This window comes from Pteropus alecto, unplaced genomic scaffold (assembly GCF_000325575.1).
Source record: "Pteropus alecto unplaced genomic scaffold, ASM32557v1 scaffold3, whole genome shotgun sequence".
In the NCBI taxonomy this organism is placed as follows: domain Eukaryota; kingdom Metazoa; phylum Chordata; class Mammalia; order Chiroptera; family Pteropodidae; genus Pteropus; species Pteropus alecto.
The window spans coordinates 11544973-11558781 of record NW_006442484.1 but is presented as its reverse complement, the minus strand read 5'-3'; the positions used below and the strand labels follow the sequence as shown (position 1 = coordinate 11558781).

The window sequence follows — 13809 nt, the reverse complement described above, 5'->3', positions numbered from 1 at the left end:
TTAGGTTTGATATGGTACAAGGAAGTATTGATGTTTGCTATGGTACAGAAAAGATGTGAAAGAGTCTGATACATGGTAGATGCTCAATAGGTATTTCTTGAGTTCAGTTAAACTGAAAAAGATATGTTGGAGCTGCGTTATGGCAGTCTGGAAGTTCTTGAATTCTCACTTCAGTTATGTTGTGGGTAGTATGAAGCCATAATCTATCATAAACCAGGCTTATGAGAGTAGGAAGTATATTTGATGACTTCATTATGGTGAATTATGATAAAAATAATAGCCAACAGTTATATATTGCATACTGTGTGCCGGGACTGTTCTGATTGCTTTGCATATATCAGTTCATTTGATATCTAACCCTATGAATTAGATGCTATTACTTTTTTACAGATGAAACTGTGACAGTATAGATTACTTGCCGAAGGTCACTTAGCTAGTGTGATAAACTGTATTGTTAGTTCTTCCTCTGGTTGTGTTTTGGTTGTAACTACTTATACTTAAAGGATTCAGTACAAAAGAGCACTGACTTTGGAAGATTATAGATACTTGAGTTCAAATCGAGCTTTATTTGAAGTGGCTTTTTTGAGCTGCAGTTTCTCAGTGTGTAAACAGAGATAGAACATTTATTTTACAGAGTTATGATAAAGATTAGAGATAATATAAAGTGCATAGCAAAGTAGTTGACATATAAGGTAGCTATAGCTATAAATATTATATACAGGTATTGAAAGTAATTACTTATTTCAGTATTAAAACGTTCTCAGTTCTGTGCTGAATACTATGGTATATACAGAAAGCTATAGCATGCTTTTATACTTGAGGTTACAGTTTAGTTCCAAAGATGAAACTAGAGTATGTAAAATAATTAAGGATGGCATATTAGTCTTTAATTGTTTAGAGAGATTAATAAGGGTGGTAGTAGTTAGAAGATGATTTATGGAGGAGCTGAACTTGACCAAATCCTTGGAAAAGTATAAAAAGGATATGATATGTAGAAGGGAAGGAAGATTTTGTCAGTGTGAAATATGTAAGCTAAATTGAAAGCTATGTGATGGCAGCATGTCTTTTTTGTTCACTCTCTTCAAGTTCACTCGCTCTCCTCATGCATAGTATTTAATAATTCCCAGTAAATATTTAATTGATGAAGGAAAGTCAGGAAGGAATTTCACAATATTTGAAGGAGGGGACAATTAGAAGATTGCCCTTCCTGGAATTGAAGTATTCCTATTGGAAGCTGTGGGACAGCAAGTAGTTTATCTTATTTCTTTATATCCTGCCTTATTTCAGAAAGATTTAAAATGGTGCGCTGTGGTTTGCAATTGGTTTGATAGGCTGTAGATTGTGTAGATTATGAAGCAGAAGATTGGTAGTAGTTTATTCTATTTTAAACAGTTCTGTTGACATATAATTCACATAGCTTAACATGTACCCTTTTAAAGTGTATATTGAGTGATTTTTAGTACATTTACAAGGTTGTGCAACCATCTCCACAATCAATTTCAGAACATTTCATCACCCCCAAAAGAAACCTCATACCCATTAGCTATCAACTCTCCATTCTCCCTGCCCTCAGCCCTTGGCAACCACTAATTTACTTCCTGTCTTTAGATGGATTTACTATTCTGGTATGTCGCCATTTATGACTGGCCTCTTTCATGAAACAGATATTGACTGCCGTAATCTACATCTTTAGTGGTAGATAGTTGGATTGATGTACTAGCAAAAAGATTGGGAAAAACATTGTCAGGGGTCTTTGAAATAATAACTACAGGAATGGATAGAGGAATAAAAGGAGACCTATGGATAAAGGAAAATGATCTGGGAAGGAAAATGTTCACTGAATATTTAGTGAGTGTCATTCACTGTTGTCTTCTTGAATCATGATGACAGCCTTGTGAATTCGGTTTTATTCCTTATACATTAGGAATAAAGTTTATGATCACAGGAAAGTAAATGCTGGAACAAACATTTCACTCATGACTTTGTTTATAAGTTCCATGTTCTTTCCTCTCCACTAGTGAAAAGGAGTTAGATTTTATGTATGTTTTAGGCCTAAAAGGACTGGAAGAATGTTTTCTGTTGACTCAAAGGAGTCCAGGTTCTTTCAGTCACTAGTTTTAGAAGGGTACAATGATTAATGTAACATACCCCTATTTATCAGAATTATTACCTGCTAACATTTTATCATATTTGTTTCATCTTTTTGCTTTTTAAGAGTTAAAGAGCATTATTGATGACTGTCCCCAAATAGACTTCCCCCTCCTGGAGGCAGTTAGGACCATGATAGATTAATAATTTCTTGGATAAAACTCAACTCATTTATTTTTTGCCATTCATTTCTGTCAGTCTAGGCCTTCCCTCTCTCTAACTTTATTACATTTCCAGTACTGTTCTCTAGTCGCCAAGTTTTGATAACTTCAGAAGTGTTTTTGAATTATCTTCTTTACTATATTCCCTTCTTTAAGCAGTTTTCAAGTCCTTTCTCTCCTTTGCTAACCAAAATCAGCTTTGTAGATTTTTTTTCATTGCTGCTATAATTCAGGGAGATTTTCTGTATATTTAACTTGCTTCCTTGGACCACAAAGGGTCCAGTTTTAGTTTTTCCAAGTATTATATTGACATTCTGGGTTTCATAAACTTAGGTTAGGGTAGCTTTGCTTTTTTCATATTATGGTCTCTTTTTAAAAACCATTTAGAACATGACATTTCTTTAAGTATAGGAAAGTATAAAGAAGTAAAGTGGATTCGTAATTTGACTGCTCAGATAACCTAATGACTTGTTTTAAGTTAAGGTAATATGTTGTGTGTGTGTATGTACATATATGTGTATATATATGTATATGTGTGCGTGTATATATATACACCCGCACACAAGTCTGCATGAATTATCTCTGCGGTCAGACTATAGCATGATCTTTAAACCAGTGAAATTTGTTGAGTTGTTCTAAAAGGCAGAGGCTTGATTTTTCTATTGTTAAACCAAATTCATATTCCTGGGTTAAGCTCTACTTAGTTATGGTGTATTATCTTTTTTGCATATTGTATTTGTTTGTTAAGGATTTTTTGCTTCACAGTTGACACTTGAACAGTATGGGCTTAAACTGTGCAGGTCTAGTTATATTTGGATTTTTTTTTCGGTACTGTAAATGCATTTTCCTTATGATTTTCTTAATAACATTTTCTTTAATCTAGCTGACTTAATTGTAGGAATACAGTATATAATGCATATAACATATAAAATATGTGTTAATCAACTATGTTATCGGCAAGGCTCCTGGTCAACAGTAGGTTATTAGTAGTTAAGTTTTTAGGGAGTCAGAAGTTATATGTAGATTTTTTGTTCAGAGAGGTTGGCATCCCTAATCCCCACGTTGTTCAGGGGTCAACAGTAATTTCATGATGGATATTGGTCTGTCGTTTTCTATATTTGGAATGTTTTTATCTGTTTTTGATACTAGAATTATGCTGTCCTCATTAAAAGATTTTCTGTTTTCTAAAAGTGCTTATATAAGTGTTATTTCTTCCTTAAATGTGTGGTAGAATTCCCAGTGAAAGCATCTGGACCTGGAGTTTGCTTTTTGGAAAGGTTACTGATTATTAATAGCTGTGGGATTATTCAAATAGATTTTGTGTTTCATCTCGTGTTGATTTTGGTAACTGACTAAATTATGTTTTTGAAGGAATTTGTCCATTACATTTGAGTTGTTTAGTGGTTTGGTTGTTTTGTAATATTCTCATCCATTTGATGTATGATCTATAGTGTTAACCAGTTTTTCATTTTTCGTGTTGGCTATTTCTGTACTACTTTTCTTGATCAGCCTAGCTGATCTTTTCAAAGAACCAACTTTAAAGCTTGTTAATTTTCTCTGTTTGTTTTCTATTAACTTGATTTCTGCTCTTCTGTTTACTATTTCCTTTTTTCATTCACTTTGGATTTGCTTTGCTTTCCTTTTTATAGCTTTTTAAGGTGGAATGGGAATCTTAGGTCATTGATTTTAGACTTTTCTATTTTTTCTAACCTATGCACGTAAAGTAAATTTCCCTCTAAGCTCTGCTTTAGCTGCATCCCACAAATGTTGATATTTTTATTTTCTAATTTCCTTTGTGATACCTTCTTTGAGTCATTGATTATGGTTAAAAGTGGGTTTAATTTCCAAATAATTGGGGGTTTCCTAGATATTGCTATTTCTAATTTAATTCCTTTATAGTCAGAGAACATTAGTATTTATAATTTAAATCTTTTACATTTATTGAGACTTGTTTTATGACTTAGCATACGGTCTATGTCAGGGATTGGTACACTTTTTCTGTAGAGGGCCAGATAATAAATATTTTAGGCTTTGTGAGTCACTTATGGACTCTCTCTGTTGCTGCTGCTGCTGCTTTCTCCCCTCCCTGTCAGCTATCTCTCCATTCCACCTCCCTTCTTCAAAAATGTAAAAACCATTTTAAACGCATCAGTGACACCAAAACAGAGCACCAATTGGATTTGGCTTTTGGACTATACTTTGCTGATCTGTGGTCCACATGAATGTACCATGTATACTTAGCAAGAATTCATGTTCTGTAGTTTTTGAGTATATATTCTCTAAATATCAGTTAGATCAAAATGGTTATTAGTGTTCATCCTTTCTGTCTTTACTGATTTTTTTTTTTGAGGGAGGAACTGATTGCTAAGAGACTAGGTGACAGAATTTCCTCCTGTAAGTGTCGAATTATTGCAGCACTTAATTCAGACACATTTCAATTATGTTGAAACTGTTAATAGGCACATACACGTTTAAGACTGTTAGGTCTTTTTGATGAATTTACCCTTTTATTATTATTATAAAATTTCTCTTTATCTCTGGTGTTACTCATTTTCTAAATAGTTTTATCTGATATCAGTATAGCCACTCCAGCCTTCTTATGCTTACTATTTGTTTTCTATCCATCTTTTCTTATTTTCTGTCTTTATAGTTAAAGTGCAAAGCATGCAGGCAAGATACAATTGGGGTTTGCCTTTTTTAAAAAAATAAATCTATCTCTCTCTTAATTGGAGAGTTTAGTCTATTAAATTTAATGTCATAATGGACATAGTTGGATTATATATAATTTATTTTTTAAAATTTGTTCTGTTCTCTTCTTTCCTGCTTTCTTTTGACTCATTTGAATATTAGAATTCCATTTTAACTTACCTTTTGGCTTTTTAACTATATCTCTGCATTTTTTAAAAAATTATTGCTATCCAGATTACAACAGACATCTTTAAGAAAAGTTACTACTCACCATTTACTTAGAGTTAACATTTTAAAACTCCATGCAAAGAGTAGAAACCTTACATCTCTGTAGGTCTGTTAACTCTCTCCCATTCCCTACCCCACTATTCTTTTATGCTATAGTAGTCATAGATATTATGTCTACGCATATTATAACCCCACATGATACTATCATTTTTGCTTTGAATAGTTTTAAGCATGTTAAAAAATTAGTGTTGGGGGGGAATAGTCTTTTATATTTACCTAGCTGTTTACTGCTTCTGATGTTACTCATTCATTAACACTTCGGTTTTTCTCTAATGTCATTTCCCCTTAGTCTGAAGAACTTTCTTTAATAGCATAGGTTTAATGGCAATGGGTTTTCTTTTATCTGAAAAATGTCTTTATTTCACTTTCATTGTTGAAGGATATTTTTGCTCCTATAGATTTCTGGGTCGATTGTTTCCGCCACCCACTTCAGACTTAAAAAATATTATTCCACTGTCTTCTAGCCTTTCAGAAGAAGGTGGTACTGATTTGCATTTTTGTTTCCTGGTAATGGGCCATTTTTCTTTGGCTGTTTTCAAGATTTATTTTCTCTCTTTGATATTTAGTAGTTCGATTATGATATTTCCTAGGTATGGTTTTCTTTGTATGTATTTTGCTTGGGTTTTCTTGAGCCTTTTAAATCCATATTTTTATGTCTTTCACTAACTTGAGAATTTTCAGCCATTATTCCTTCATAAAAGGTTTTACTACCCTCTCTTCTCCTTTAGGACTTCAGTATGTCACCTTTTTCATATTGTCCTCCAAGTTTCTGAGGCTTTATTCTTTTCTCTGTGTCTTTTTTAGGCTTTTTTTTTTTCTTTTTCCAGATTGGATAATTTCTACTCAGCTGTCTTCAAGTTCACTGATTATTTCCTGTCATTTCTATTCTGTTTAGCTTATCCAGTGACTTTCTAAAATCTGATATGGCATTTTTCAGTCCTAGAATTTCCATTTGTTCTCTTTATAGTTTGAGTTTCTGGTGATATTTACTATATGATTAGTCATTACAATGTATTTTTCTTTACTTCATTGTGATAACCATAATTGCTTTCAAGTCTTTATCTGATAATTCTAATATTTGGGTCATTTTATCTTCTGTTAATATCTATCCCTTGAAGAATGGGTTATGTTTTCCTGATTCTTCGTATGTGGAGTAATTTTTGTTTGTGTGACTATACCACTCCTATTTATTCTCGTTGATGAACCATATGTTTTTCTTCTAGTTTTGGGCCATTATGAATAAAGCTGTTGTGAACAAATGTGTATACATCACTGTGTGGACACGTTTTTATTTTTCTTGGTTTATGTACCTAGAAGTAGAATTGGTGGGTTATATGGTAAGTGAATGCTTCAGTAATTTCTAAAGTGGCTGTATCATTTTGCATTCCAGCTAGGAAAGATAATTACCTCAGTGTACTTTTAATGTATTCTTTTTTACCCCATGGAGTTGAACATCTTTTCATTTATAGACATTCTATTTATTTTTCTTTGAATGAGTAATATCTTTTGCTTTTCCTCTTTTTTTTCTCCTTTTTTATTTCCCTCCCTTGTCATTACCTTCTAGGTAGGTATCTTTTATATACTAAGGAAATTAATTCTTTGTCTCTGAATACAGATAATTTTTCTTGGTCACTTTTGGCCACTTTTGGTATATATCTGTGAAGTTTTTAATTTTTAATATATGGGAGGGTTTATTTCTGGGCTGTATTCTTTTCCTTCCATTAGTCTGTATTTCTGTCACTGCCATTCTGTTTTGGTTACTGTAGCTTTGTGGTAAGTTTTTAAATCAAGAAGTTTGAGACCTCCAACTTTGTTATTTTTCAAGATTATTTTGGCAAGGTCACTTGAGATTTCATATGAATATTAGGATAGATTTTTCTGTTTCGGCAAAAAACATTGTTTGGATTTTGATAGGGACTGCATGGGTCTATAGAGCGGTTTGAATAAATTGCTTGCAAGTGTGAAAGTTTGTCCCAAGTCTGAATCCTACACTAACTGAGGTTATCCTGTTGGCAAATTTAAGAAAAATCCAAGCTATTTAATCTCATGTTTAAAACATAATAGGAGGCTGTGTTATCAAAGTGTCAACTAGCTTTCTGAAGGAACAGATTCTTTTTCAAATGATTTTTTTTGTTTCTCAGTTATAGTTGACATACAATATTATATTAGTTTCAGATGCTGAAGGAAGAGTTTTTGCTAAAGGCAACTTTGGAAGATTTTGGTGTGTGTGTGAATGTTATTTTGTGGAGATGTTGTATAATCTTGTTATGTATTGTCTTCTGAAGTTGCTTAATTTTATAAATGACTTTTTTTGAACACCCAAAGAACTTAATAGATAATTGCAAGGACTGTGGAATAATGAAGTATACAGATAGAATTTATGAATTCAAAGCAAAACTCACTTTGGAAAAGTAAGATTAAAATAAAATGGTTCACTATGATGTTTGGTAAGTATTATTTTTAATTTTAAAGAACATTATAGCTAGGATACATGTATGTATGCTTAGATAAATTCTTAATATGAAAATGCTTGATTTGAAATCTATTTGCATTATTACAAAAAATTTGAACTTTGCATGGGTCAATGAAAACCAAGAGCTTTTAGTTTAAATAAACACATCCTTAAGTTATAATTTAAAGAGTTCAAGTTATCAGATGCTAATTAATTGTGAGAAAGGAGTTTCTTTTAGTCAGAAAAAATGACAGAAACTTCTGTCTACTTGCATGGTTTCTTCTCTGGTGGCTATCAAGAATTTTGTGAGTTTACTATGAAGATGTCTTAAACAAATTAGCCATTTCAAGTATAAAAACTGATAGAATTAGGTTTGGTTAATGGAAACTTACATTTAAAAGCTTTTATTTGACATTTGTAAATTTAGAGTTTTATATCTTTCCTAATAACTATATAATAAAGAAAATTTAAATAAAGTTTTAAAGCAAACCTCTTAACAGCTATATCCAAATCCCATTTTTGAATATACTCTTCAAATAAAATCATATCTTGTTTGCATTTATGTAGAGTTGGAAATTTACTTTTCCAGCTGATCGTTTTAGACTTGGCTTTTGTCTCAGTTCCTTTAAATCTTCCTTGACTACTTTCCCTCTCATCTCTCCTCCTTTCCCACTTTAGCACTTCTATTCTCTGGTCATATGTGAGCAGTAAAATGATCTGAGCATTGAAATGTCTTTTTCAAGTCAGAGTTCGGTGGTCCTATTCTGACTTTTTTTTAACTTGTGACATGTTTTCTAAATGCTTTCTGAACTTTTTTGTGAACTTTTTTGAGTATTTTCAAAGCTCAGCTTTTAAAGTTAAGTGAACTAGGACATTTCCCCTTATATTTCTTAATAATTGGTGAAAATATTGTCCTCTATAATAATCATTAAATACTATAACTTAATGATCTGTACTCAGTGTATCTAGAATTTACATGATTTTGTTATTTTGGAATATTTTTCAAATTTTAAATTGAAGGCAATAGAACATTAGTAAACACATTTTGCTCTTGGCCCCCAGAATTTAGAAAATTATTTTGCTATGGTGTTTTAAATATAGTAGAAATGATTAGATGTTTTGGTATATCCATACAGTTGATATATGTAGTTATTTTTGTGTTTTTGGAGAAGAGCATACCTATTTTGATTATGCATTGACTGTTTTCTTTAGTAAGTTAATTGGATTCTTCTTTTGGTGTTTGTTTTGAAAGTAATTTATTGCAGAATGTGCTCAACTTATGGAGTTTGATTTTGACCAGGAATGGAGTATTAATTAATCTGGTGAATTTGTTAAATGGAGGTTTCATAGAGAGTTTCTACTGTAATATGGTTTCTACCTCAAATACCTTAATATCATATTTGGTAGATGGTATTTTATACACAGAAAAATAACAAAGTGAGTGGTTGAGACAGTTTATTGAAGGAAAAGATGCCTCATAGTTAGAATGATCAAGAGTCCTAAGTTTTGGTGAGAGCTTTTTGAGAGGGTGCATTGTAAGCACGGATAATATGTGAAGGGATGTGTGCAAGTCACATAGGGAGAAATGAGTGTGCTTTGAGTTGAGTTTATGGAAACAAATTATGGGAGACTTATACAGTTAAATTGGGACTCATGGAGAACCTTAATATTTAGCTGAAGGAATCAGAATCGTGTAACTTTATCTGAAAGAGACTTTAGGAGCTGTTTACAATTAATCATTTTTTAGAAATGGGAACCAAGTTCGTACTTAATCTTGTAGGCAGTAGAGCCTCATTTGAAGATGATTTTGAGTTAGACAGTGATTTTTCGGGGGTGATGGTTCTGTTCTCTCTGCAGGTGTCATAGAATTGGAAGCAAGGCATTCTATTCTGTCTTTTAGTGTATTGTGTATAATGACTTGAACTGCTGTGGTGACAAGTGGAGGGATTAGTCAAAGGAATGATTGGGTTATTAATCTTTCCACTAAGTATTGGTCAGACAGTCGAGTGTTTTAGGGTGTTATGGCTCAGTTTTAGGCTGTCCTGTTTTAAAGAAGTCTTTATTTTGATAAGGCTCAGTTCTGTTTGTGTACTGGAAGGGCTAAATATACTATTGGCCCTCCTCTTGGCACCACTGTGGCCTCCACTTTTTCAAGTACTGTATTAACTAATTCTGTCCTCTTATTTCAGCTAGGTTACAGTTGATTTTCAGTGAATTCAGTGGGAACAGATTATTCACATCAGTTAATGATGCTGGTTTTGTTCATTTGAGTAATTCTAATTTTTCTGTCCCTGGAGTGCAAGTTGTTCAATTATACTGATATTCATCTATTATAGGAATTCTGTTCTACACTTGAAGGTCTCACATTGAGAGACTCTGATTTGGAAGAAGAATACAAAAGTTTGGCAGTGGAAGGGTGGTAAAAATATATCAGATATGAAGTATAATCTGAAAATCTACAGACTGACTTTAGTTTATGAATAAAGGGATAATTTATATCATAACTATAAGCATGTAAAAGTTCAGGTATCTGCATGGCCTTTATCTGATTATTGGAGGAATGGAAAATTTAGAGAGAATGGATAAAAAGAGTAATTACATCTACAGCCATGCCACCTTTCACAAGCGCAATCCCGTCTGATCTCGGAAGCTAAGCAGGGTCGGGCCTGGTTAGTACTTAGATGAGAGACCACCTAGGAAGACCAGGTGCTGTAGGCATAAAAAATAAAAGATAAGGGATTGTAAGCTGACAAGGTCTTTGCAATCTGTGAGATCAACCAAGGGTTGCCTCGCCTTAAAAAAAAAAAAAAAAAAATTACTATTAGAGTTGACATGTATTGAATGTGTACTCTGTGCTTGGTGCTGTGCTTAATGTTTTTTCTCTTTCTCTTATTTAATACTCTGAACAATCTTGAATTACTTCTTATTTTATAGTTGAGAGAATCTATACTTAGGAATTATTAAATAATATTTGTACTCAACAAGAATAGCGGTAATCAGCTCTCAGGGAAGTTCTGAAAGTTTTCATATAGAAGCAGAGATAATTTAAGCTGAATTTTGAAGATTGAGTAAGAGTAGACATTGCAATCAGCGTTGAAAGGAGCTCATCTGTAGTTAGAGCAGTGTTAATAGTGGCTCTGTGGCATGAAATGAGTTGGTCTGCTCTGAAACTGTCAGCAGTTTTATGGGTAGAAAGTCTGGTGTGGTGTCAAGGCTGCTGGAAGAGGTGATCAGAAGCCAGATTAAAGGGGCTCTTGTATGCCTTATAAAGAAATTTTGTTTATTATTTAAAACACACTAAAAAGTGGGAATCTTTGAAGCAGTTTAGTAGGTAGAGCAAAATCACATTTGAACAGTTTATATTTTCTCCTTATTTTTAATGATTTAGTTTATTTGGTATCAAGTTTCTTTAATGTAGTTTTGGGGTTAAAATACCCCCAAAAGAGAGATTTCCCCCTTTATATCAAAAAAAATTTCCTGCAGCTATTAGAATACAAGAATGTCATAGCAATTTACCTGCCTACTTTTTAATTGGGTTTGGATATGGAATCATAATAATCAAATATTGTCATTTTCTCTGTAAAGCCTGCTCATAGTTAATAGGTTTTCCTACATAGTCCAGAAGTATCCAGCTATCTCCTAAGAAGCTTCTCTCCCCCCACAACCCCCCGCCCCATGTGCTGCTAGTCAAATCTAAGCTTTTATAATTTCTCATCATCTTTGTTGTAAGAATATAGGCTGAATCCACTAGAGCAGAACATTTAAAAAATTATAGTTAATTTTGAATAGTAATGCATTCAAATGGTATGAAACAATATGCAGTAAAAATCTCCTTATCACCACTGCCCATCACCTATCCAGTTCCATTCCCTAAAATTTCTGATTTTTTAAATACTCTTCCAGGGGTATTCTGCACCTGTACAGTCAACTATATTTTATATGTTCTTACCGCATCTGTTTACTTGAAACATTGTTCTGTACCTTGCTTTGTTCGGTTAACAATATATTGGAGTTTGTTCCATATCAGGACATTAAAGAGCTTTAATTTCTTTTTAATAGTTACGTATATTTCATAGTATAAATTTAACGTATTTAATTACTTTCTCATTTCATGGTTATTTAGGTTATTTCCAGTCTTTTGCTGTTTGTTATAAGCAAGATTATAGCAAAAGAAAATGCAGTATATACATCTACATACATGTATATGTAGAATAACATTACCTTGTTATACGTTATTTCATACATGTATGAATATCCCTGCAGGCTCAGTTTCTAGAAGTGGAATTTTAGGTTAAAAGCTATGGATATAATAATTTTGAAACTAGAGATGTTTAAATGAATTGAAGCTATGGAATTTTATATGTTATTTACCCACAATGTAATCTCACTTCACAATAAAAGAAAATCTAAGAGTTAAATTTAAAATTGCTAAGATATTAGTGATATCCTTATAAAATTCTTTTTGTTTTGCAGATACACAAAACTAGGATATGCTGGAAATACAGAACCACAGTTTATTATCCCTTCCTGTAAGTATTTTAAGCCACATAAACTGATTTAAAGAAATTTTTCTTAATAATTAAAGTAAAAGAGAAACCATTTCTGAGCACTGTAATATTTAATCATTTAAAAAACATGGTTTGCCAAGATTTAAGTGTGGCCTCATTTCTGCACCTCCGACCATTCATTTCAGATCTATATTGAACTCTTCATGTACCAAATCTCCCAAATTTCTCTTTTTAAAGACAAAAATGAATGAATTAAAAAAATCTTTTATATATTTTTTTCACTCTTTGAAAACAAAGCTATTCGACTTTTGCATTTCCGTTATACTTCTGGTATACTTTTCTAGGATTTTATTATATAAGAAATTAGGCTACTACCTAAGTCTGATTCTTTAATACCTAGAACAGATTTTCGATGACACTGATGAAATAGCTCAGAATTTCTTTCCTTCAGTACTTTCTACTCACTTTATTAAGGATATAATTGTTATTAAATAAAAATGTAACAGATGAATGTCATATAACTTAAGTGTATGTAGATAACTATTATCTATTTATATTGTAGATATTTATATATAGACAGGTAATTATAATGAAGGACTGACTGCTTAACTCGAATTCAGAAATTTATGACTTAATTAAGAAATGTGTAACAAGTTTTAAGTCTGGAACTGTATGCTGAATTTCTGAACTTATTTAAAGGGATTTTTGTGGGTTTTACCTAAATGGTTTGAAATTTCCTTATGTACATGTGATTAATGTTTGAGAGAGCCATATGTCAGTGTTAGATTTAAATAATCCGAAATAGATCAAATAGGATAGAAATATGAAAAAAGCTTATTTTTAAAATATTTTCCTTGCAATTTTCCTATTTTCATTTGTTAGTATTTTTCAGTTTTTAATGTCTATCAAGCATATTTTGACTTAGGTTATAATTTTACTTAAATCAAAATAGATTTTAGTATGGTATTTAAAGATACAATTGAAACATCCTACAGCAGCACTTTTTTTTTTGACTTTTTACACTTGAGGCCTTATCTCTGGGCGGAAGTTGAGATTTCATTGTGTTAAGTGAATTTTTTCATTGGTTTCTTATGACCTTTGTGCTTTAGTTTGACAATTTAAATATACTAGATCATGTTTTGTTTAATAACACTTTATAATGGAAGAAGTATAAATTACAAAGTTGTTTCACTTGAAAATAATAAATTTTGACATGTAAATAACTTTTATTTTAAAGGTATTGCTATTAAGGAGTCAGCAAAAGTGGGTGATCAAGCTCAGAGGAGAGTAATGAAAGGTGTTGATGACCTAGACTTCTTCATTGGTGATGAAGCAATAGAAAAACCTACATATGCAACAAAGGTAAATTTTTATGATTTGTAAAAATAAATAAATAAATTTGTAAAAGAAAATAAATTTTCTTTCAAAAACTAGTTATTTATTTAAAAATAAATAAATAAATTTGTAAAAGAAAATAAATTTTCTTTCAAAAACTAGTTTGTTCAATGATTGTGCCAATTTGGAATTTCACTCATTACAGGCCTAATACTCTCAACCTCTTCTC

The 13809-nt window shown here is 31.9% G+C and overlaps 1 protein-coding gene and 1 pseudogene across 1 annotated transcript in view; both read left to right on the top strand.

The window, feature by feature from the left end:
• ACTR3 (ARP3 actin related protein 3 homolog) overlaps positions 1 to 13809 on the top strand; it is a 58287-nt gene that overhangs the window by 11027 nt on the left and 33451 nt on the right. Inside the window, exons 2-3 of the mRNA XM_006921023.3 lie at positions 12211 to 12266; positions 13483 to 13607. Coding sequence (XP_006921085.1) covers positions 12211 to 12266; positions 13483 to 13607 — 181 coding nt within the window. The remainder of the gene's footprint in view (positions 1 to 12210; positions 12267 to 13482; positions 13608 to 13809) is intronic.
• Positions 10337 to 10455, top strand: LOC112470635 (annotated as a pseudogene).